The 26552-nt window shown below is 37.4% G+C and overlaps 1 protein-coding gene and 1 long non-coding RNA gene across 2 annotated transcripts; one reads left to right on the top strand and one right to left on the bottom strand.

Annotated features, from left to right (window-relative positions):
* Positions 1-72: 72 nt before the first annotated feature.
* SLC24A5 (solute carrier family 24 member 5) lies at positions 73-18764 on the bottom strand (the record flags this gene model as incomplete). Its single annotated transcript, XM_079914321.1, has 9 exons — positions 18455-18764; positions 17590-17769; positions 7842-7925; positions 7650-7753; positions 7204-7304; positions 5226-5509; positions 2921-3127; positions 889-990; positions 73-395 (listed from the first exon to the last, which is right to left on the bottom strand). The coding sequence occupies exons 1-9, from the start codon at positions 18573-18575 to the stop codon at positions 73-75; spliced, it is 1506 nt and encodes a 501-aa protein (XP_079770447.1). The 5' UTR covers positions 18576-18764.
* Positions 7724-18350, top strand: LOC307182801. The gene is made up of 3 exons (XR_013827266.1): positions 7724-8894; positions 10401-10580; positions 18117-18350. It is a non-coding gene; the product is annotated as an uncharacterized lncRNA (long non-coding RNA).
* Positions 18765-26552: the final 7788 nt, after the last annotated feature.

Below are 26552 nucleotides of genomic sequence, written 5' to 3'. Positions count from 1 at the left end.
TATTTGACTTAAATGGAGAAATGGAGTTTTCCTTCTCTGCCCTTCCCCGTCATTCACATTTTCCACATAACATTAACCACCACAGCCCCTTATTTTATTATTTCCAATAATTCCAAGTTCATACAGAACTGATAATGTTGCAAGCCCCAAGTATAATAATAGGCAGACTAGTCCCAACTTTCTGTCTAGTTTCCAGCCATTAAGGTGAACTGCTAAGAGAAGAAAAATAATTGAAATGTTGAGAAAGATGGTTATGTAAGTTAGTCCTCTACTGTTCACTTCTACAGGAGCAGATGCATTTATAAATGCAGTTTTAATAAACCATGGAACTCCTAGGCACAACATATCGAACACATTGGATCCCACGATGTTAGACATAGCCATATCTCCTTTGCCTGTAAAAAAAAAAAAAAGCATGTTGTTAAAATATGCACACCAATACTGTATTTTATTAATAAGCTTCATAAGAAAAAACACTGGATACTTTCTCTGTTTGTTTTGGAAAATTGTTGTATTAGAGGAAAAGTCTTAATGAATTTGTATTTTTAAATTTTGGGGGGTTAGTATTTAAAGTCTTAACATTTATTTATCTAATAATAATTATCTTTATTTATTAAACAATTTTTCAATAAGGTATGTAGATTACTTGTTGCTTTTCATTCTAACATGGTTATGATTTAATGCACATTTCAGATGAATATTACTTGGGCGATTAGATTTAGTGAAATTAATCTGCTATTAAATAGTAAATCCTTCCTCTGAGTCACTCCTTTTTTTTTCTTCAAAGTATGTTACTGAGGAAATAAATATTTTAAAGTTACCTTTGCTCAGTGTATTTCAGCCAGGCTTTTAAGAAGGGCACTGCAGCTTGAGGGACCTACTTCTTACCTTTTCTTGCAACCAACACACTTGCAATCGTGTCTGGTATGCTTGTTCCTGCTGCTAATAAAGTAAGGCCCATTACTGTATCTGGAATTTCTAATGTTTCCCCTGAAATAAACATAGATATTACAAGTTACAAATCTTATAGATTCGCTAACTGTTCTCTGCAGATATTTCAGATATTTCTTTCCTGAAAAAGAAAATAGGCATATTTAGATTTCAGAACCAATATGTATTTACTTAGATTTTAGCTACCAAAATATTTGAATAATATTGGTGAATTGGTAACCCAGGTAGCACAGATTTTTAATGACAGATATCGATATTTAATACACAAAATTCTACCAAGGAGTAATTTCCTTGCCTGGTATGCTTACAGAAGTTTTGGCTGTCCACTGTTGTCAAGGCTGTTGCTTAAAATATGCTAACGAGATTGGTCATTTTCTCTTTTCCCTTTTAAAAACATTTGCTAAAGAGGTCAGATTTAAGCAAATTATTTGTGACTGTTTTTAAGCTGTACATGTGTTAACACGGTATGCGTTTTTAAATTCCTACTTTAGTGACAGACCTTAGTTTAGTGTTTTCTTTGGGAAGTCATAAATCTGAGGAAAACAGAATAGGATTCGGCTTGAGTCTTTCTAACTTTATGGTCCCAGTTTAATACTTGTGTTAAGTCTGATGTCAGTTCAACATTTTTCATAAATGTATTCATTTTGGGAAACAGAACTAGAGGGAAGTTTAAAAAAAAAAGTAATTGTAACTACTCTTAATATTGTAATTGAAAACTTACTTTAGAATTTTTTTTTCTTAAAATGTTAATTAGAAGAACTTCAAGTAGCATATTTATTGCATGCTTATATATTGATACTGGAATTGTAATTGGTTGTTAATTTTGTTACTGGTTTGCCAGAGTTCATATGTACATAAATAACACTAATATTTATCATCTTGGGGACTGTTCTATGATCTAGTACTTCATTTTGTTCTTTTCTTGCTTTCCTAATGTCAAATGTGATCTGTCTGAGAAAATTTAGAGTTTTAATATGCAAGCTATTGGACTTTTTCATCTTACTCTTTAAAAAAAGTAAAAGGAAAAGAACTAGAATAGCATACTATTCTAAGTCATATATTAATTTGAGAAAAGTCAGAGGTCAGCAAATTTTTTTCGAAAGGGTGAGATAGTAATTATTTTAGGCTTTGCAGGCTATATGATCTCCGTTGCAGTTATTCAGCTCTGCCAGTGTAATGTGAAAGCATCCATAGATAATATATAAATTGATGGGCATGACTGTGTCCAGTAAAACTTAACTCTCAAAAGGAGACTCAGTGATTTGGGCACACAGGTGGTGGTTTGCTCACCTATGATATAAGTCCATTCAGCTTAACCTTTCTGGGAGAAATTCCTGATCTTTTTGTTCATTGTTTATATTCAGTTTTTCCTTCTGGACTAGGAGTTCTGTGGGACTAGAGCTACTTATGACCAAGCAGTAATAGTTAAATCTTAATCATGTAGGTAGTAGAAACCTAAAATGAAACTTTATTTTGTACCCTTTTTATTCATTTCATACTACGTTTATATTCCCATATTAAAAAGCAAAATAAAATGTAATCCAGTTAAACGGTGAGTACCCATCGTTTTCTCAAAACACTGGCACCTTGCTATATTTTTTATTATGGAATGGAATTCAATATAAAGACTATATTGTGCACCCATGCAATGTGATTTAATTATTAGCATAATAGAAAGACATTCTGTGAATTTGATTTCATTTATAACATGTACATTCCTTTGACTTGTACCCCTGGGCTGTATATAACAGTGAGAATATAGTTGACATGTGATATACAACTCACAAAACCTGAATGAGCTTGTTGGTGTATTAATATTTAATCTTTCTGTAAATAGCACTAATCTTTAGTCTTTACTGAAAAAAAATTTGCTCTTTAACTAGACTACACTTAGTGAATATATGCTTTGTTCTTATATAAAACTGATTATTTTATTTTTAAATTGTGCTCTTATGCTTAAGATACATACCAGTTATTGTGACCATCCAAACCAGGATATATGTAAATGCAGATATCCACAGTGCTGACATGAAAAAGGTTATCACAAAGTAATTTTTCCAAAACTTTCTTCTACAATCTGGTGTGGTTAGAAAAAGTAGTATAATAATGGGAAGGGATAGTACCCAAAAAATTCTTTTCAAGTCTGCTTCAGGCATGTTGAAAACACTTGGTGGATCTGTTAAGGAAAAATTAAACGATTTTGAGTTTTCTCAAGTGGCCAATTAAGTTAGAAATGTTCATTTAGAGAGCTGTATTGAAATAAATTAGCTGTATCAGTTTTTAAGAGGCTATTTAAAACATTCGAATACCTCATTACTGATATTGCTGGCAAAGAAACTAATTGAGACTTCAGGGCTGACGGTGTAAAATGTGATACTCAGCGTTTCTTGATTTGGGGCCTTAAATCCATCAAAATGTCTTGGATCATTCACTAAGTATGTTAGAGACATAATGTTTATGAAGTGTCAGTTCAACATCTCTTGGTTTTCTACAGCGTGGATGGTCTTTAGTAACTTTTGCTTATGGGATTAACTGGCTGTCTTACCTTAGCTATCCCCGTTGTTTCCATTTCCCAATATTGATGGTACCTCCAGCCTGCCCTATGTATCACATAATGTATACTTAGGGAGTATAAGATAATTATAGCATAATCTTTTTATTAAGTTGAATATTTCTAATTCTCATTGTAAGTGTCTTTAGGGGACTTGTTTCATTATTTTCTTTGATTAATTTACCAAACACAGAATTGACCACAATTCTTAGAAAGAACCTTAAGAAAATAGGCACTAGTGTAGAATCTACAATGTAACTTATAAGACTTGAGTATGTTTTTTAAATTCAATACTTAGTGGAAGACAATAATATATTCGATAAAAAGGGGAATTCACTTTAAAATTGTTTAAAATTTGTATGGCATTTATAAAATACTATACCCATATTAGGTCACATTACAACGAATGCTAGTAAAATAACTCATAAAAAATTTTTTGCCAAGCCTCAGCCAATGGGCCAGAAAGTAACAGATATAATTTTAGTGTAATAAAAAATGTTTGGACTGGTTCTTTTGAGTTTCTTGTTACAAAATTTAACTTAGACGTGTGTACCTCTTGCACCTGAAAGACTAGAAACTATAATTTTTGTAAGAAGGGGAAAAGTCATACTTTAACTTTTTAAGGTAATAAATTAGAATAAGTTCCCTGTCTACTAAATAAAATTTAGAATCTGTTTCTTACAAACCACTTTATAAAAAAAATAACCACCAAATTTGTATTTCTGGCCATAGCTGAATTCGACTTCCTACTAAATATATTTACTTAAGTGTTTTGCTACTGCTTCAAATGACATGTTTAAAATTCAACTGTTTCCTTCCTACTTTCTTTTTTCCCACACCAGCTTTTCTTCCTTAATTCCTAGTTTTTGTAAGTGGTGTTCTCATCTTCTTAATCAGTCATGATCAAAACCCTCAGAATTATCTCTGCTCCCAAGTAGCCCTTCAGTGGCCTGGTCTTGGTGATGCTCCCTTTGCAATGTCTCACATCTGTTCTCTTGTATCCCCCCTGCCTTCACTTTGTCTAGACATCTGTTAAACACATCAGTTGGTTTTGTAGCCTCTTAAAGACCTCCATGTCTTTTATCCCATATTTCAGTTCTGATAATTTCTCTGCTCACAAACCTGCAAACACTCTTAATTTAGCATTTAAGACTGTATCCTCTTCCTTTCTATCCACCTTTCTTCTGCTTCCATTCTGCACATGCAGTGCTCCAGTTATGTTAGTACTTGAGCAGGCCTTTTGCTCATGTTATTTCCTTGTCAGTCCATGGAATACTCTTTACTCTTATCTCTGCATCATTTACTTATGACTAATAAGTAACAGCTATTGAAGTCTAGACTTCAATAGCTGTTACTTATTATTCATAAATCAGGTTGTTAGTTAAAATCTTACTATTCTACAAGGCTTAGTTTTAATGCTCCCTTCTCCGTGATAATCTTTCCTATCTAACCATCCTCATCAAATTTTATACCATCTGTCCCGTTTAGGAACCACAGTTATGCGTTATTTGTTTCTCTTTACAGTGTTCACATTTTAGCTATTTGGGTTTTTTTTTTCCCCCCTGTAGTATTGGAAGCTTCTTTAGGGATAGGTCTGCCTCTTGATCATCCCTTAATCCCCTTAGTGTTTTTTACATAGTAAGTATATAGTACTTAATGAATTGAAATGAAATTAAGTTTTGCTAGTGAACAGACTTAATAGTGGCCAGAATGTGGTTATTACCTTCAGAAACCTGACTAAGACCATGTAAACTTATGGAAAGCTGGGAGTAGCCAGAATCTTCATGAAATACTCCACTGTCAGTTCTTGATTGCCTACGGATGAAAGGTTGATCCTCATCTTCCCATCCCATCAGTGGCTGTTGTTCACTTCTCTCTTCCATTGCTTTGGCAAGGCAGGTGCAGCAAGGACTGCATTTCTTTATAATATATTGGTTAATTTTAATGTCAAAACACAGCACCAAAACATACAATCCGTATATCAAAAGCAGTGAAGTTCCTTCATACCTATAAATTAGAGAAATTTGTGTGTTTTTCAATTAAAAATGTGAAAGTTATTTTAGAGTTAGTAGCTTTGGGGCAGTATCTGCTTAATTTTCTAATGCAGCAATAGAACAGAAATGTTCTACATATATTTTGGTTTTGCAGATGTGTCCACCTTTGGTTACAGCATTAATAAAAATGTATTGATGAAAGCTTGACACTGTCCTTTCTGTATTTCAAAAACAAAGATTATAAATTCATTGTCTTAATTTGTAGAATCCTTCCTAATGGCAGGCATAAAAAGTTCTTTTAACATAATAGTAATTATAGACTTTCAAAATAAAAGTGAAACTAATGAATAGTGATGGGCATTCTCCACCTCAGGTCATTGGAAGAATATAATAATTATAAGAACATATAGTATCTGTTCATTTCAATTGTATAGGAATTTTGTGTAAAATATTCAGAATATGTTAGACTTTGGCTGGAGCCTTTCAGTTTGCTATACCGCTATACAGAGATTTTTCGAAGATTTTAATGTAAATGAGTTTGGCTTGCATTCACAAGAAAGCAAGGATGTTCTCAAAAATAAAATTATACCTAAGGCACTGAGAACCGTTTTCCTGTACTCTGGCTTGCTGTTTAAAGGATTTTCATTAGCTAATACCATCACATTTGAACCTTGCATTTACCTTTTATTTTATAGCCATTGAGTCTCTGCTACAGCTTGAAAGCACGGAGTTCTTGATTTCCCTAATGGGGGGGAGCATTAGCTTGGATGCTCTCACAGTCATTGTTCCCTTACAGACAACTGCTAAGTCCCAGAAGCATCCCCATTGTAACCAACAGTCTTTCCTTGGGAGACAGGCTAGATTTCAGGATGATTCATTTAAAAAATTTGCTCCCTGCGAGGTTTAAAGTGTTTTGATAGCAGGTATTGATGCAGCACTGCCAAATTGTAGTATTCCAGAGGGGTGCCGTTTACAGTGTTTTCTATTTTTCTGGTGATCTCTGGCATTGGGCAATGTACAATCCGTATGGCTGTGTTTTACATTTCTTTATCCGTTAAGATTCCTAGTGTAGTGATAAACACCTACTCGTTAGCTGAAACGATTACTATCTGTTCACTAAGTCACCCCCTTTTTCATTTTCTTGGGACAGCAAGGCATGGGGAGATTATAAAGCAAACAGGTTTTAATATTGAAACCTAAACGTTTTTGATTTTTAGAGGAAGAAGGCTATAGTTCCTCTTACTAAATGAACATCAGGAAGAAAGTTGGAGGAATTTAAAGGAACTTTTACTTCCTTTGTCATCTTCTCCAATCTTGTGACCATGGTCACTTTTAATGGAAGCAAGGTAAACTACCCAATAGATGAAGAAGCCACCTGTTAGGGCTTTAACAGACAACAAAAGTTGGGAGATCTTCTCAACAGAAAGTCAGTGGAGAGAAAGAAGGGTGGTAACATCCAGTGGTTAGATAGAAAAAAGACTGACTTGACTAAAGAATTACAAAGAAGGGAGAAGAACCCAACTAGCAATGGTGGTGAGGGGGTTAGCTCAGAGACCTACAGGGAAAATGTACGGAAGTGGCGGATAATTGAGAAGTGATTGAAATAACATTTTTGAAAAAAAAAGAAATGTTACCAAACCATCAGAATTTTATAAAAATCCTCTCTGTAACTGTTTTACATTAAGAATAATGATTATTGAAGCTTACCAGTAAACTTGGTTGTCAAATATTATGGCAAGAACTGCTGCTACACTAATCATGTATGCTGCACAGTCTCTGAATAGGGGCCAACATGATAGCGTTGAAACCTATAAAAATAATTAATGTTTTCCATTACACTGTAACTTCTTCAAGTACTTGCTTAGTGCAATAATAAAATTGTTTGTATATTTGTAGCTAAATATTGTTGCCTTTTGCATATTGCATAGAGAAAGGAATTTTAAGAAAAATTGTGTTTCTAAACCTAGTCTGATTTTCATAAATTTGACCAAGAGGTATTTGTGGGTTAACTTAAAATTGAATACATGTTGTTTTTCTACCGATTAATAAATTTAATTGAACGCATTACTAGTGCCTTGTTTGTTCTAGACTGTGAACGGTTCTTATAATTTGTCAAGGCAATAAATTTTGTTGAATAAAGTTGTTTTACATACCACGTTAGATAGTAAGCCACAGGCTGCACAGATGCCAAGGAGATTATAAATTGCAGATCCAAGAATGGTGCTAATGCCAATATCGCCCTCTGTGATAAATACACCTATAAGCAAGATCGTAGCTCACTTAGTATTGACTTGGAGAAGATCAAATCACATGGAGTAAGAAAAAATATAAGGAGCAATATTTACCTAGGAAAGCAGTAACCAATTCAGGAGCTGAACTACCGGCTGCCATAAAAGTTGCACCTGCAACATTCTGGGACAATCCAAAGGCTGAAGACAAATGAGATTATGTTAGGCCTGGTAAAGTGACAAATGAAAGTATGTCTTTATAACTAAATAGATACATATATCAAAGCTACACCTTCACAGAAAATCACTAATATTAACTTTAGCTGGAAAATAGCCAATAGAGGCAGCGTGCTAGGCATTATTTACCCTTGGTCAGAAAGTTAGTGTCAGAGTTAGAACTAAAACTCAGGTTTCCAAGGCTTTGATAACAATCCTTTGTTGATGTTTATTGTTCGCTATATCTACTGATATTTGACACTCAGTCTTTCCAGACTCTCAAACTCTGGTGTGTTTTGTTGAGTCCCGTTCACCTGTGGTCAGTATTTCCTTATTCTTGCCTGTGGGGACCGTTACCTGTCGCTCACTCTCAGGTCCACATCAGGTTCTACTTCTCTGCTGAGACATCTACCTTTGACATTACTGATTCCTTTTGTTGTTGGCGGTGTGACAACAAAACAAAAATAGCTACGATATTTCTGCCCACATGATTTTCCAGAACTTCTCCATTCCCTATCAAAAAACCAAAACAAAACAAAAAACAGGGTGGAGTTCATGTTTACGTCATCTGAGCCTAGATGAGCCTTTGTGACTGCTTTGACTAACAGTATGGCAGAGCCGTAATATTTCTGAAGCTAGGGCATAAAAGGTGACAAAACTTTCTCATGGTTTTCTCTCTCTAGGAACATTTGCTTCAGAGCCCTAAGTGATCGCATAAAAACCCTGGCTACCATACTGGAAAGACCTTGTGAAGAGCCCACATAGAAATAGAGATCCCTGAGGAACCCCGGCTGGTGCAGCCCCCCAGTTTTGAATCTTCCCATCCCAGGCACCAGACATGTGAAGGAGGGAGTTTTCAGATAATTCTAGTCCTCTCTTCTTACTATAACTGCATGAGAGACCTCAAGCAAGAACCACTCAGCTGAGGCCAGTAAACCCCCAAAGCTGTGAGAGGTATGAAATGATTGTTCTTTTAAGCTAATAGTTTTGGGGTGATTTGTTAAGCAGCCGTAGATAACTGGAACACCTGACTATTGTTCATTTATTTTTTATCTATTGACTACCTAGTATGCCAGATGCTTTTTTTATGTGCTAGGAATGTGGCAGCAACAAAACAGACAAATGTTTCTCATCTTCTGGAATTTAATTATAGTGAGAACAGACAGGATAAGAAAACTATGTATTATGTTAGGAGCAAAAGCAGGGTGGGGGGATATAAAATGTCATGGAGGAAAGATTGTAATTTTAGATTGGGTAACCAGAAAGGACTTCACTGAGATGGTAACTTAACAAAGACTTCAAAGTGAGGGAGCTAACCTCACATAGACCCAGGAGTATTCTAGGCAGATGGAGTGAGTGCAAAGAATTTGAGGTAGAAGCTAGCCTGCGTGTTCAAGAAACAGAAAAAGACTGGAGTGTCTGGAATAAAGTGTGTGAAGGAGAGCTGTAGATGATGAGGTCAAAGGTAATAGGTGGCTAGATCATGTAAGGCCTTGTGGATCCTAGCAAGGACTTGGGCTTTTATTGTGAAGAATATGGGAAGTGCTTGGAAAGACATCCACAATATTGCTTGCTGGTAATACCAGCCGCAGTCATCTTTTTTATCCCCATGAGATCATCTGGTCTCAGAGGCCCAACCAGCTTGTTGGGCCACCTGTTAAGCCTCCATTGTGAAAAATCCTCTCAGGGTAGTCGGAATTATCTAATCCAGGCTCTCTATCCTATTCCTTACTATTTTCCTTTGGTCACCTTGCTTGATGATCATCTACTTGTAGTGACTAATGAAGAGAGAGAAGTAATCATTTATGTAAGTGACATTTCATAGCATTTCTTATACTGGTTAGAGTAATTTTACATATAAATATGTAGTATATATATAGTATATCGTATTTATACTCTTACTACAACTCTGATATGTAGTAGGACCAATTGGCCATGAAACTTAAAATAGAACAAGATGAAGCATATTGTTCTGTTCTTAACTTTTTCATTTTATGTATGAAGTAAATAATATCTTACATTCATGGTATACAGTTCACGATCATGTACATAATTTAATCATCTCAGCTATCCTCGGATGTGAGTGGTGGTATTTCCATTTTACAGATAAACGGGTCCAGAAGGTTAAGTAACTAAAAGTTACATGGAGAGCAAGGATCTTAAATGTGAGGAATTAGGGCATAAACCACAAGTCTGTTGCTTCTAAACCCAGTGCTATTTCTGTTTCATCACAGAAACTCAATATAATATAAGAATGGCACTTAGGCCAATTATGGGGGACAATTGAGTCATTTTCTTTCCTGCCTCGTGACACTGGTACATAACTACCACTGTTCCATTCCTTGCTAGGGGGAAAATAGCTAATGGGAGTCAGGAATAATTTGGACGTTTTCCAGCATATTCCAGAGAATGTATAAATTTAGTGATATTACCATGAATTCTCTTCTCAAATCAAACCAGGGCTCGATAATATGTGGAGGAAATTGAAAAAGAACAAAGTGCTTCATCTTGAAGTAACTGTCTAAACTCAGGGCAGCTGAAGTGTGAATGGCCAATCTTCATTTAATGCTGGCTGAAGAATGCTTCATTAGAAAAGTTCAGTCTTGAGAGAGAAAGGGTGATCCATCCGGCTGTTGCAAGGTAGGAAAATAGGTGGCCCTTTTGAGCACTTTCACTCTCAAAAGGCAGTAACAATAAAGCTTGTTGCTATTCACTGGGCTCTATTTGAGTTATGAAAAGAAAGGTTCTGTACAGATGGATGTGTAAAACTTCAAAGATATTTTAACAAGTTATATCTTAAGGTTCTGAGCATATTTTATAAAATGGTTTATACCTTTGAACTTTAGAATCGACTGGCTTTGTCTTCACTGACCCTTGGGTAGCATTTCTCTCTGCTATAGTTTATTATTAAAGATAAATTATTCTGGTTTCCCCCCTCTCCCAAGAGCTATTACTTTTTTCCCTCTCTATTACTCTAAAGGAATAATCATATTTCCTTCAGGATATAGTAGAAATGTTCAAGGTGAGTTTTCTTTATAGGTTTAGATATTACATTGTTTATATAAAGTGCAACTTTATGATAATGAACTGATTACTGGAACTCATCAGACTTTTTCTTAAGCATGTTCTCTTCTCTGATACCATGTTGGAAAGTTTGTAATGGTTTTTGAAAATCCTCTTCTGGAAATATAGTAGAAAGAGTTTTAAACTAAAATGGAGACCTGGCTTCTGGCCTTGCCACTACCTTGATGTGAGACTTTAGATAAGTCATTCAGACAAGTCTTGTATTTTGCCATCTGTAAAATGGAGGGTTGGACTACACAATATTTAGGTATCTTCTAATATTATCAATTTTTACAAAAAATATAAAATATGAATTCTATGCCTTAAGCCTCTGTACTGCTTCTTACTGTTAAATCAATTCCTTTTATAAATAAAAATCCCCTTTGTTGCTGAAAATTTAGAAAATGGAGGAGAAAACAATGGGGAGGATCATTTATAATTTTAACATTGTATTTTAACCACTGCTACCGTTCTTTATGTATTTCCAGTTCTTTTCACAATGTGCGTTTAATAGAGTTACAAGAGAAGGCTATAAGCAATTTGGTGTCTTCTGGCACAATTTTGTAAAGTCCTCAGTGATAGCAAATTTTCATGCCTTGTGAATGGATTTGAATTTTGGAAGCAATTAAAAGTCATTCAGACCCAACTCTAGTGACTAGGGTGGGTAGTCATGCTGAGTAATTCTATTCAAAATGAAGTATGACAGCAAACCAATGTCTTTTATGATTTGCAAAATTGGTTCTGATACTAATTCCAAATATATTCTAGAAATGTTTTGAGTGAAGTCAGCATCATTGAAATAAATGCCTAGCCCCTCAATGTACAACTGCATGTATATCTCTGTGGTGCTTTTAACAGTAAATAAAAACGTTTGAAGTACTTTAGAGTTATCATCTCATATTTTGTCTGAGCTATAACGGAATAAATTCTGAAACTCTGTATAATGTTTTGAAAGGCCTGATTCCACTGAAAAAGAAAGACTCCCCCATGGCCTAATCTAACAGCTTTAATATTAATTAATTTCCACTTGCCCTAAGTCTATCATATAAAGCATATGTAAGACATTTTATCTCCAAAGCTCACAATTACCTGAGTTTTGTCTCCATAACTTGCCCGAAGTCACATAGGTAGTAGTTGCAGACATGGGATGGGCAGCTAGACCTTTTTGAATTTAAAAAGCTGCTCTTTCTGTTACCCATGTAAGTGAAGAGATTAATACATAGCTTTATTATTATCATCATCATCATCATTGCCTGTTCCTGAATAGCATCTTGGTAATATCCAGACCACTTAGCACTTATTTAGATCCATATACCTGGGGTAGATTTAGATGCAATCCAAGGTGACCACAATGTATTTATTTATATTTTAAATTTAGATTAGTTTAGATCAGAGGGAGAAGAAAAACAAAGAGGATGAAAATGCTCTTAAGAGGAGAATGAGTGCCTGTGTGGCAGGGAGGAAGTGCTATTCTTAGATTCTTTGTTCTTTGGAAAGGCTTTGCCTCTGTAAATTTCATAAGGATTAAGAATCAAACAATCCCCTGAAACTGTCGGCTATCCAAATGCCATACTCACAGAATTATTCCACTCCCTTTCAATTTTATCAATTTAGAATTAATTCTACCTGGAATTAAAACTTGCCTTTCTTTCTTATTGTCTATTTCTGAAACACAAAGTAGAACATGGGCAAATATTAGCTCAAATCAGAGTGAATAATTTTTTAATAAAAAAGTAAATATTTTATTTAAGTATGTTTCTGAAAACCTTACTAAGATCATTTTCACTTAAGACATGTTATACTTCAAAGGATCAACATGGTGGAGGGATTAGAACTACTAACTGAATAGCGTATTAGTGTAACATTTAAAAAGAAAAGTTTCATAACTAGCTCATTGTGGACTTTGGGCTATATCAAGTGACCAGTCACTAGGGGTTCTCATGTTTCTCTCTAGTTAGCTTAGGAAAAGTTAAAGAAAGGTGATTTAAACAGTGGTTAAATAACTCTAGGAGATCCCCATTACATGTTAAAACAATACATAAAAAGGATTTGTTTTGACTTTATACTGAACTTTCGTGTTTCTAAAAATGAACTGCTTATAAAGATGAGAGGTAATAGTCCTACTATTTGGGCTACAAGTTAATATAGTTTATATTATATATAAATGTGTTCAAAGAATCAACTTTAGTCTCTTTTCCTTTAGAACATAAATGGATAAAAGAGAAAATAGGATTAGAGGAAGGGGGTATAGCAACAACATTTTCTTGTATTGGTTCTACATAGTTAAGATGACAGCAAAATGTCTCAGGGTATGTGCTTGCTTTTCCAGTTTTGAGGTGGGGAGGAGAGGTTGTGTGACTTTGATGGTCATGAGTTGAGCAAGAAAGGGAAAGATCCTTGTTGAAAGCCTCAAGTGGTGGTGGTTCTAATGGTAATTGACAGACCAGCATATATAGCTACAGACAGAGACAGCTACACTTGGCTGAGTTGGCCCTGGCCAGGGCGTCAGCAAGAGGCTCTGCCCTCCACCACTTCCAACTTATCCCCTGCATGGAGACTCCAGTCCTGAGCCTTTTCTAGTCTTCACCTTGCTGAGGACCCTTGTGCTAACCAAATGAACCACTGTTAGTGATTGGAGGAGGGGTTCCTGGGGTGATGGGGTGGGCCGGGGGTGTGCCAATTCAACCATTGTATCCTAGGTTGGGACTCAGACATGTACTCCATAGAAAGTCATTGCGTTATACGTGATGGTTTGGTTCCACAGTACTGCACTATGATTTCATGTACATCATAGACAAAATGCTCAGTTCTCAGAGTCTCATTATTGCAGGTTACCATTTATAACATTAATTTACAGCCCCCAGTAGGTTGCTAAAATTCTTAACTGATTTTTTTAAGTGACTTGGTGGATTCTCATTATTTTGTAGTATATTTCCTCTGTAGTTACAATGAGTATTTGATGTATTTTTGTGGTCAAAATTTTCAGTGCCCTTGGGAGGAAAAATACCTTTTAAAATTGTTCAGAAAGAACAGTTCTTCTGAAGCAACCATATTACGGCAGCTAATCTCAAACAAGGACGTGTAAAATTATATCACACAGCAATTGAAAACATTCTTGGGTTTTGGCATTAGAGAAACCAGGGCTCTCCTGTGTACTGGCTGTGTAGTCTTGAGAAATTATATATTCTCTCAGCCTCGGTTTTTTTCATTAGTAAAACCAATCTAATAGTCCCTACTTTATAGGGTTTCTGTGAAGACTAAATATAATCATATATGTTTAATTTAGAACCATGCTTGGTCTTCTATAATTGTTTTATGATAAATAACTATAACAAGTATATAAATAGTTAATAGCATTCCAGTACATTGTAGAATGCTCTGTAAATTGTTTAGAGGATTATATTAATACTTATTAGTTGGGTGGGACTATTATAGCTTGCCAAAGAACTATGGGGAACTGTAAAGCATTTGCAGACTTTCTGAAGTTAGTTTCTGTGGATGTAAAGAAATTCCAGAGAAATTGTTTTTTATTGTTGATGTCCTAGTTTGGATAAGACCTTGGAAAGAGAAACGACAGAATTAATTTAGAGGCATTTAAAAAATGAATCCAGCTAGCACTATTTCCATTTCATTTCATTGCCAGCATTTTCAATGCTGAAGACCGGGGTCAATTCTTAGCAGCTGAAGATTTGGCAGTGATGTGGGCATCCATCAATCACACATCCATAATAGCTACTGTGTTACACTTCAGAGCAAAGAGCTATTCACTTGAGAAATGAATGTTTGCTGATGATGTTCCAAAGTAATTCCACAAATGGCATGGTGGAAATCATTATTATAGATATTTTATGAAGTTGCTTAATGAAGATTATTTTGAAGTAGCAATCTAAATTTTAATGCAGTAGTTTCTTCTGCAGGGCTAGAAAGTTATCTGTTTATTTACCACTCCCAAGACAGGTTTTTATTTAAAAAATTCTTGATGGATTTATTCTTTCAGTCAAGTCATTGTTTGGAAATGTGAAAACAAAAAACAAGCAAAAAAAAAGTGATTTTTTTGTTTGTTTCTTTTCCAAGAAGAGAAGGATTCTAAGTGGGGATATGGTACCTTGAATTTTTAATTTCTTAATTTTATATAATTAATATGATTTAGTTTTTTTAATGAGAAGTGTGGTACTGGCACAAACATGAACAAATAGATCATTAGAATATAGAGTTGAGAGTATAGAAAATGGATCAACTTTTGGAAAAAATAGCATTGTATCCTATAGCAAAACAAATTCTTGGTGGAAGAAATAAAAATATTAAATATAAATAAATAAATAAATGTAAAAAAAAAAAAGAAACTATAAGTAGAAGAAAAGATGACAATTTTTCTGACCTAGGGATAAAAAGGTATTTCTAGGTATAAAACCAAAAGGGAAGTCATAAGGAAAATATTTGTAAATTTACTTAAAAATATGTACACTTCAAAAAAAAATTAAAAAGTACACTTCAATGTGATAAACACATAAAATACAAAACCAAACAAACCATAAAAAGTATATCATATAAAAATTATATTAGAGTTAATACCCTTATATTAAAAAAAATCTTGGAAATCAGTAAGTAAAAGACAAGTACTCCCGTATTAGAACATGGGCAAAAAACACAAAAGCAAAACCAGAAATTTTAATACACATATAAAATTTTCAACCTCACAAATAGTAAGATAAATACAAATTTTATAAAATAACTTCCATTTGAAAGCAATTAACAAAGACATTTAAAATGATCCCAATAAGAATTATTTTTAAAAAAGGTATTATTCATGGTTTTCTGGAATGGAAGCTACCACACATTGTGGAGGTTTTCGTTGGCACACCCTTTGTGAAATGCTTTTGGAAATGTATAATATAAAGCTTAAAATATGCATAGCTCTGTATCTTTATCAGGAAATGATCAGAGAAGTTTGCAAAGATTTGGTACAAGTATGGGCATAACATCATTTAGAACAAAAAATTAAAACTCAAATGTCTAATAAGATTAATAATTTTAAAAATTGTGATAAATTTCTACTGGGTGCTTATTATGTATAAAAGCCAGTGTTAGGTGCTCAAATCGTTTCCAGAATCAGGAACTATTGTGCTGCCATGAAAAGTCATGTTTTTGAAGGGTATTCAATAATATAGGGAAATGTACATGATCAAATATTATCTTAGGAAAAGGAAACGACCTCAAATTGTATATGTAGCAAGATCTAAAAGACTGAAAGGAAACACACCAAATGATAACTGTGGGGGTCTCTGGGTGATAGAAATGTAGAGGAATTTGTTTTTTCTTCTATTCTGCTTGCATTTCATCAGTCTAAGTAAAAGTATTATGTTAAAGTAATTTAATTTCTGTTAAGGAAAACTATCAATGTCAATGTCAAATGTAGTATCAATGTGAAACTATATGTATAAGTTAAATAATAATTATAATAAACTTACGCTGACCTGTTCTATAATTATTTTTCATTAGAGAAATAGGTGTTGAGTGCCTCTGCTATTGCCAGATCCTGTTTTAAGTCCTAAGGATACTGCTGTACTGCACTGAACAAGAGAGAAAATGACTTGTATTTCAGCAGGGGTGGGGGATGGGACCATGAGAAAAGGGAGGAAGGGTGTGTGTGTGTGTGTGTGTGTGTGTGTGTGTGTGTGTGTGTGTGTGTGTGTGTGTGTGTGTGTGTGTGTGTGTGGCGGGGGGATGCTATTTCTGTGCAGTCCTGGGAGTATGCGGTGGGGAATCTAACCCTTAACTTTGACCTTCCCTGAAGTGAGCATGCTCAACCAATTAAACTAATTAAGCAGGAGACAGAGACTGGAAACGCTGGCACTTTCGCTTATTTGGCATAAAACATCACTGATATCCTGATTTTAGGGACCAGTGTGCTAATGTAAGGTCTGTGCTCAGAATTCTGGGCGATATACATGATTGAAGGGGTAGAACTGAGGGGCTTGGCAGATCTTATTTCCAGAAACCAGTAACTGAGCTTAATGTTTAATTACCTGATGCCTAAGGGCACTTTACAGAAAATGCAGGACTTATTTATTTTTTTATTGGTTCATAAACATGAATTAGTTTCCTTACTGGTAGGAGGCTGGGAAAGGAAGAGGGAGGAGGGCGGTCCTTAAAGGTATTTGTTTATCATCTACCTTTAAAAAAGTTACAGAGATTTTAGAGTAAAAATGAAAAAAATTTTTGAAGTATTTGATGGCAAGTATTAGAAGTCCAGTGTATTAGGAGTATGTACCATGTGTATGAAACGTGGAACAGCTTACTAACAAACAGCTAGGCAGTACGATAGACAAACTGCAAGTTTCTGGAGATAGGCAGTATAACAATAGTTGCTCTGTACTCATTTAAAGATGTTCTGCTGCACATTAACTACCAAGAAAAACCATACTCACGCCAGTCCCTCAAGGTACAGGACACCACGACGCAGGAGTCAGTGTTCTGCAGCCAGTTGAGATGGACAGGATTGCTGCAGAGCTACTCCAAAGACAGCTGTACATGTGTGTGGCACTACTGTTCTGGAAAGTTGTAGAGAAGATTTCCAGCTACTTACATTCACTGATGATTTCCAAGGAGGGTAGGAAGTACTCATCACAGACAATAGACATGGCCATGAACATGTAAAGGATAATTAGGAAGTAGATTATGATGCCTCCATCTGCACGCTCCTGTTTTGTGAAAAATCCTTCAGGAAACTCCGAAGATGGGGACATAACACATTGGGTGCTATTTCCTGGTAAGGAAAAGGAGGTGAAAATTTGAAGGATGTTCGAGTCACACATTCCAAGCCCACAAAGAGAAATTCCTTAAAAAAACAGGAAGTGTGGGATTAAATCACTTTTGAATATGATGTAATTGTAGATCCTTAAAAAAAAGATTAGTCTTTGGGACCTGAAAGAGGTGCTTTAAATGAAATAAGATAATGATAGGTGAATTAAAAAGAGGAAATAACGAAATCAGTCTTCCTTGTCTGCTTCATTAATAAAAGGGAATTCTGAGCCCCTTTTCCTCCTCAATTAGAAACTGTTTTTTGAAGATAAAGATTCCTAATATCTGTACAATTTCATTTTCCCATTTCAGAGCCCAAGTTGTCCGCAAAGCCCAAGGCCCACAAAGAATCATCCACTGTTGCAGAGAGAATTGCTAGGATGAAAGGTTTCTTTTTCCATGATGAAGTCTCCAGCAATAAAAACTGAAGACTCTCCTGCTTCATGACGTCTGTGAATGATTTCAGAGCTATCCTTGAGAACTTATTCGAAGGATCAGAAGTGTTTGATAGTCTACCAAATGCTAAAACTCAGAGCAAATACAGCAGGAAGCATAAGCAAAAGTGAGTCAAGTAAGAATTTCCCTCTCTTTGTCTGTTTATCCATATGTGGCAGCAGCAGCAGGGGTAGCTAAACCCAGCGTCCACCTACCTGTAGCCCTTGGAAGACGTTGGGGCAGGGAGGCACCTGGGGGAGGCAAGTGTGCAGTAGCCCAGAGGATGCCGAGGAGCAGGGCCCTTCTTGCCCACCGTGGGCCCCCTTTGGTCTGCATTGCTGCAGCGGTCTTTCTGCAACGTGCAGCCTTGGGAAGGGAGAAGAGGAGGATTAAGCTGGATCATGTGAGGAGTCTCCTTCCTGCCCAGTGCCCTGCCCAGGGCACATCAAAGCAAGGCCAGTGGACAAGGGAGGGTGATTGGAGCCAGCCAAGCTACTCTGATCAGGAGCCCTAAGCCCCAGAGAGGCTGGAAGAGGTAGGGAGGAAGCAGACAGTCCTGTGGCCCACAGTCCCCGAGGGCAGATCCAGGCAGCTTGCTCTTTACAGAGTGATTTTATTTATTGTCTTCATACTGGCTCTGCTTTTGACTCTCTCTAGATTTTTAAGGACCTGAGTTTATAACTGCTTCCACCTCTCTCTCTAGCCCTCGCTTCTAGAATTTGCTGGAGCTCGTGTATGTGCATTCTTTGGCTAGGCTGTCACCCTTTTATATTTCTGTTTTGGCCTCTCGTCCTCTCTCCAATTAGGAGACTCCTGCAATAATCTAGTGGAGAAATGGTGGCTTGAACCGGAGCAGTGGCAATGGGGATGGAGAGAAGTGGGCAGCTTCAAGAACTAGTAAGAGTCGTAGTGGATGGAGGCTGTTTGATCATTGCTTAGCTGTGCTCTCTGCCAGAGGTTCTAAAATGCAAATTGGACAAGCCAGGGAGTGTTCAAGTATAAACTACTATCCTCCCTACCCTAGCATTTACTGGGCTTGCCAAGATGTTAAGAACTTCTGGCAGTATAGAAACATGTGGCGAATAGCACAGGCTCTGTAGCCAGACCACGTGGCTTGAGTCCTAGCATTGCTGTTTAGTACCTATATGACCTTGGGCACGTTATTTAACCTCTCTGCTCCTCTGTTTCACTCTCTGTAAAATGGGAAGGTTTTAGTGCCCTCTATTTGGGTTGTGTGAAGATTACATAAATGAATGCATGCAATCTGCTTAAAACAGCCTCTGCCCCATGGTCAATGTTATCTATCTGTTGTCTATCATCTATATTATTATTATTAATGTATTACTTTTGATTAAGATAGAAGCTTCTTGGCCATAGAGGAAGTTTTTAGTTTTGCAACTCTCATGGTTCCTTTGCAGAAAAAACATAAAAATTGATGTGCTTGCTAAGTTTTAAATTTAGAAACTGCGTTTTTCTGGTGGAAAGGAGTCAGTTTGTGATGTTGAGTTGGTAAAAATTCTCAAACACTCTTTTGCTTTGCTGGGAATTGCTACCCATTATAAGCCTCTCTGAAACCGTCATTTCCAGGAACTGACTATCCAGATACGTGGTGTGGTTGTGAGGCTGGGATGATGAGTCACCAAAGTGTAGCCCAGTAACAGAGCAGATTCCCAGCAAGCAGAGTTCTGGCTGCTGACACCTGCAGGAGGTGGTGCCCTGGACCACTGGCCTTTGGCCTCAATGCCAGCAGTGCTAAGCCCCAGGGAAGAGTCCACTTACCTTTGTGTAAGTGGAAGTGTCTCGTGAAACTTTCCTCTCCAAACTGCAGTAGTTCAATCAATTAATAGAACTAAACATTATAAACAAACAAAATGACAGGAAAACTCAAACCCACAGTGAAAGTGAATACTTATATGATATATGTTGTTAATCCAGGAAACAGAGCAAGTATCTGAATATATAAGCCAATTACAGTGAAACAATTCCAGTGGAATCTTGCTCATAGTAGGTACTTAATAAACATTGGTTGATTAGACTGTAATGATTCTTGAAAACACATTCCCAGGACACACAGTATACTTGTTCTGAACAAACTATCCAATAAAATATAGGTTTACCAAGAAAAGAGAATTTAGGAGGCTAATTAGGTTTGCTTTATACATTTATTCTTCATTTTGCAAAAGAATCTGAAAAAGCTTTATTGTAAAATAAAACATTAAAAAAGCCACATAAAATAAATGTATAGTTATTATATTACTATTGTTGTTATTTATTTTTATAAGATGGACTTCCTTATAAACTCCCCAAGTCAAGAAATAAAAGTTTGCCAGCCATCCCAGAAATCCTTTCACGTGCTCCAATCCCAACTTATCCTTTTCTCTGGGAGTAACCAGGCTCCTGGCTTCTATAGCAGTCACCTCCTTGTGTGTATATTTCTAATAGTTTATCGCTCATCCCTAATTGGGGGCATGCTAAGGATACTATAGCTTAGCCGTAAAAGAAGTCGTTTAAGTCTCTTTTAGTTTATAGGTTTCCCCTACTTCTTTTTCTTTTCCCTATAATTTATCTGTTGGAAAACCCCAGGACATTTGATCTGTAGAGTTTCCCACAGTCCTGATTTATTGATTGCGTCCTATGATATAGCTCAATGTGTTCCTCCGTTTTCTATATTTTTGTTGATGGACAGCTGGATGCAGAAGTTGTTCAGACTCAGTACTGCCCCTTTGGCAAGACTAGCTCTGCATGCTCAGAATCTGCTCTGCTACTGGGCTACCCTTTGGCACCACTAAGGTGGTGGTGAGGTCTTTCCCTCATAAAGCACACAGTATCTGCTTCTCTCTTTTGTGGTGATTTTAGCAGCCATTCATGCTCATTACCTAAATCTGTTAATTCTTTAGAGCTTGCAAAAGAATGACATTCTTATTCTACAATTTCTTCTTCATTTATTACTTGGAATATTTTACAAGAAGGTGATTTCAAAAAAAAAAAAAGAAGGTGATTTCTATCATCCACTTTGCGGGTACCCAGGGGTACTCAGTTTAGGTAGCAATGACAATGTATATGCTTGACTCTTCTTTATTTATCACTTCTCAAGATGTTTGACGCTCTCTTTTCCTTCCCAAATAACCAATTCTATTTAAACAATTATTATGAATTAGGGTATTTAACTACATTTGATGGGTTCCAATTGTAATTATTATCCTTTCTGAAGTTCAAATTGTTTCATCTTTAGCCAGTGGGAGCCTCTTCAAATTGACTTCTGAGAGCCTTTGACATGATCTTAATAGTTTTGGTAGCTTTCTTACTACCTGATATAAAAAGATGTTCTAGGCTCATCTTATACCTCAAACCAGCCATTTCTCCAAAATGCCTCTTTATTTTTTTAAATGCAAAGTACATCAAGACCATGACCTAAGAATCTGGGTTGCTAGGCATGCTCATTGTCTCTCTCTGTCTGTCTCACAGACACACACACACACACACACACACGTACACACACACACCTCTTGATAGAATACATCATGAGTTCATACTGGTACTTCTCATTCAAGGGTCCCAGTTCTCAAGGGTCCCAGTACTTAGGGGACAATAGAATATCCAGTGCTTCATAATTACTCATTTACTGGTGCTATTTACATATATGAGTCTCAAAATAATGGTATTGATACCACCACTACTCATATAATTGCTGAAAAGAGTTTTAAGATTTTGCATATGCTCTTTCCATTCGCTTTCTATTCTAAGAGCTATAGCCTATCTGCATTGCCTGAGCATATAGTCATTAAATATATTCTTTCTCCCTTTAACCCTCATCTAGTCTTGGTACTACAAGTAACTACATTTTTAATGCTTGCCAGCATTCTTAGGTTGATGTTTCTCTAGATATTTTGATGCCCAAATCTTATATTCTAGTAGATTCTTTGGAAGGGTTCATGGGAACAATATTCCCTGAGTTCTTTCATGTTGATAACATTATTAAACTCTGAACTGTGGTTTGTACTCACAACGACAATTAAAATAAATAAACAAAGAAGCCCAGAACAAGCCATCTGTTGAAATAGCCAAGTAAGCTAACCTGTTAAAATCAGTGTGGAGATGGTTATTGAGTTGAGGTCAAGGTATAGACTGGTAGTTGTTTTTTTCTTCTGAGGAGTAAAACCGTCAAAATCATCTTCTTCAGCTCTTCCTTGCTCACTGACCAGCTTCACCTTCACAGTCTTCTCCCAGATACGTGGACCTCTGCTGAGTTGGCATCTTTTATGTTTGGAATCAAAGCTAACAGTAAAGTTATGTTTACTAAGCATGAGGTATTCATGTGCACTATTCAGTGTAACTCTCCCACTAACCCTAAAGGATAGAGGAGTAGTTTTCACTGGCTGCTCAGTAGAAGCATCTGTGGCTTTTAAAATTATTGATGATTTGATGCTTACCCAGATCAATTTAATCAAAATCTAGGGAGTGGCTTAGGCAGGGATATTTTTAAAATTTCCCAGGTGATTCTAGGATTGTTGAGAACTACTGGGATGGATATTTCTACCCCTGTTTTATGGATGATAAATTGAGTCAATTGCCTAAGATCTAAGGTTACATAGTTCCAACTAAATGTCAGAGCCAGCACGCAGACAAAGGTCTGTCTAATGCTCAGGTGCAGGAACGTCCTTACCTGCTAAGCTAAGCCAGTTCTTCAGAATGTAATTTCCATGAGGGCGAAACTGTGCCTATCTAATTTCTTCCTGCATTTCCAGTGTTCAACACAGTGTTGGGCATGTGATGGGCATCTACTAACTATTGTTGAATGAATGAATGAATGAATGAATGAATGAAATAAGTAATTCCACAATGATTTTTCCGTGACAACGTCCACAGGATAAGAATACACAGCATCTTCTATAAGTTGATCCTTTTGTCCCATCCAAGTGCTGTCTGCTCAGTTCCCCAAGCATTTGTCTAAAGTGTCCCCTAACCAAGGGGGCTCAGTCCGCTCTCCAGCTCCACCTGCTGGTGCTCCAAACACGGTTGAGCTTTCCAACTTCCTGTTGGAGGGAATATGGAAAATCTACAATGAGGAACCCTGTGAAATCAGTCAGTTGAAAAGAGATTTCGACTTTCCTTCATGGAATGAGAGCTAGGAATGGTGGTCAGCCCCTGCCTTTTATTATCCGCACCCCAACCCTGAAATGAAGGTTTTTGTAGGCTGCCCCAACTACTGTGAAGACAGAGGAAGGGAAAGGAAGCAGGTGGCTAAGGCTGGTCCCAGGCTCTGACTCCAGCTTGTCATTATTACCTTTTTATTTTTTAACTTTTTGTTAAAATATATAATATACCTACACAAGAGGGCACATACTTTGCCGTTGCTTTTTCCTATTTAAACAGGCAGAGTCAAGCCCCATGGGCACCCCTTAATGAGATGAGTGATTGATTGTCACCATGTTGAGCACAGCCTGAGAGAGCTGGGGTGCAGTGAGTGTTGCCTGTAAGCGCATGGTCATAGGGAGCCCTCTGTGTCTCAGTTGCTGCTGGCCCATGAGTGGCTCTCCCTCAGGCTGCTTTCCTAAGAGAGTAGCCTGGGAATCCTCATGACAAGGAGCTTTCAGCTCAGCCTACTGAGCTCCCTCATGTTTTATCTCTAACCATCATAGAAGTTGCTAGCTGGGGCCATAGCCATGGCTGTGAGTGAGCAGCAGTCTGCTCAGTGGTTCACATATTCCAAAGGTACCTGCCAGTTTTCTCACATCCTCATCCTTAGTGGGTTTATCAGCAAAAGCCCAGGGTCAAGCACTGGCTGAGAGTATGACTGAACATTTCCAGTTTCCAACCCAGTTCAGATTGGTCTTATTCACTGCTGTGTGGGTCCAACTCAGTGAAAGTTATTTAAAACATTTTGAATTCCTAGAAGGCCTTCAAAGTTTCCTCAAAAATTGTATTTTTTTTTCTTTTCCTGGAGGGCGTATTCCAATTCTCTGAATACTAATGGGGGGGTTCGCGTTTTGCAGATCAAATATGATTTAAAATAAAAAACGTTTTAGAGTGGAAATAATTTTAGAATTAGCTAAACCTGGGTTAAAGCTCCCTCCTCCATTCTTTTTGAAACTCAATAAATGGGGATGATACCACATGCTTTTTAGGCTGTGGGATTACAGACATAGGACATAAATATTCATCCCCTTTCCCTTTGCACTGTAACTCCATGAGAGCACGTTCTATGTCACCAGAACTTGGCAGAGTGTTTAGTGCTCAGTGAAATTGAATGCACTGGGCAGGCCATGAGCTGCGGAAAAAATAAATAGATAAGGGATTTTCATTAGCTATATTTACCAAAAAATGGAATTTTGCTTTTAGCCTGCATTTTGATCCTTGTTCCACCCACTTCATTTGTGCTAGCCTTACTCTGTCTTTGTTCTCAGAATTTAGATAGAAAAGCCTTCCGAAGTGTTTCAGTACTTGGTGGTTTAATGAGTGATCTGGAAAAGGGCCTGCCTCAACCCGGCTTTGTCGTTTTCTCTTCCAGCTCTATTTCATTGGGGTGTTCTGAGGGGGTGGCAAGTGAGACAAGAGGAGGGGGGACCCTGACTCAAACGTGCTGGAGTGAGGAGCTTTAGTTTCTTCACTTTAATATAATAAACCCCCTCAGGGTTTGAGCTAGCATCATCATTTTTCCTTAGTCTGCTCTGTGAAGGCTGCCACCCCTATGTAGGGAGATGGATGCCTCCTTTACTCTAAATAATTGGTTCAAAGGCATTCATCAGGGATTCTTCCAAATTTGCTGGGCTTAGAGTTTCTCCCCTAGGCTTGGAACTCAAGAGCCCTAGAGCTCATAAGGACGGAACATAAGAGAATCTGGTCTTGAAGAGGGAACTCCAGTAAGTGCTCTGTATTTCTCTCCATACTGGGATAGGCTATACACATCACCTCATGTGCGTCAAAGTCCTTCCTTAGCAAGTAGAGGTGGAAGTGGTCACAGCTCTGCCACTGTTGTTGTCGTGGAGGGTGTGGAGCTAGAGGAGAAGCAGGGGAGTTGACCAAGAGGATTGACCACTGTCATACGAGTAGCTTGTACTCCATGCCCATGCAGGCCAGGGTTGTTGTTGGTACTGTGACTGTGGTCATTCTTTGTTAAGACCTGCAGGCATGGTTGGCATAAGTCTCTGTGAAAAGGACGCTTGCTCTCCAGACTGCGGGGCTACTCAGTCTGCTGTGTCTTTGGCTGGATATTCCCAAAGAACTAGAACTATGTTACTTTTTTCTAGAACCTAAGGGCACACATATTTCACCTCTTGCCCTTCTCTCCCGCTTTTTCCCGTTCTTCCCCACACCTGAAGTTCCCTGTAGGAGACATGGATGTGTACCTCCCAGATACCCCTCAAGGGAGGACTTGTTGCCCCAGCATGGGGGGTGCTGTCAGCAAATGGCCTCCAGCTTAGTCCCTTCAGGGACTGCCTGAGCTGCAGAGTCTCCTCACCTGAGATCACACCGTTCCCAGGGCAGCCCACGTCTAAGTAAGGCAGGGGTGTAGAAGCCCAGCCATTTGAGTCCCAAGCAGACCACTCTGACAGGCAGTGCTCATTTCAGAGCTCCCCACTGGTTGGACCAAGGCTTCATTGGACCTGCCTTGAAGTTCAACTTCTATAACTTCCAAATCCTGCTTCCTCCCTTTCCTCTCACGGGTGCTGAGCCCCAGTAAATGTCTTATACCCCAAACTCCATCTAAATGACAGCTTCAAAGAACCCTACCTGTGACAGGCCCTAGCTTACCTGATAGCTTGGTAGAGTTTTATGCTCAGAACTCCAAACTTTACCCTTGATATGTGAACAGTGAGTTTTAGATTTGAGAAAATGCCTTTCTCCTTCAACGTATCTTGGCTTTCAAAAATGTCGTCGTCTGTGGGTAAGAAAAAAACAGGTTGAATTTGAAACTCAAAGTAAAGGAATAACTCCTTTGTTTTAGACTGTGTGTACCCTTTTCTTGAAGCAATGAATGCCACTGATACCATGGGCAGGTTTTTGAAAAATTTCTAAAGGTTGCATTGTATGCAGCCCATTTTCCTTCCAACTTAATCTTAGTGAAAGATACTGCCCTGGTCGTCATCCATGATTCCTACTTCTCCCATCCCCTGCCGCCTCTATCAATCACCAAGTCCAGATAACTCTTTCTCCTGAACATCTCTTGGGTCAACACACTCCTTTCCATATCCATTGCTACCATCATCTGTTGCCCAGACTTCTATAAGTAGCCTCCTGACAAGGGTATCATCTCTCTCGCCACCAGCTGTCCTTCCAACACCTGTGTGTCAAGTGGGCAGTTGAATATAGGAG

The sequence above is a fragment of the Stenella coeruleoalba genome (assembly GCF_951394435.1).
Source record: "Stenella coeruleoalba genome assembly, chromosome: 2".
In the NCBI taxonomy this organism is placed as follows: Eukaryota; Metazoa; Chordata; class Mammalia; order Artiodactyla; family Delphinidae; genus Stenella; species Stenella coeruleoalba.
Note: the sequence above shows the minus strand (reverse complement) of the source record. Positions and strands in the feature narration are given on the sequence as shown.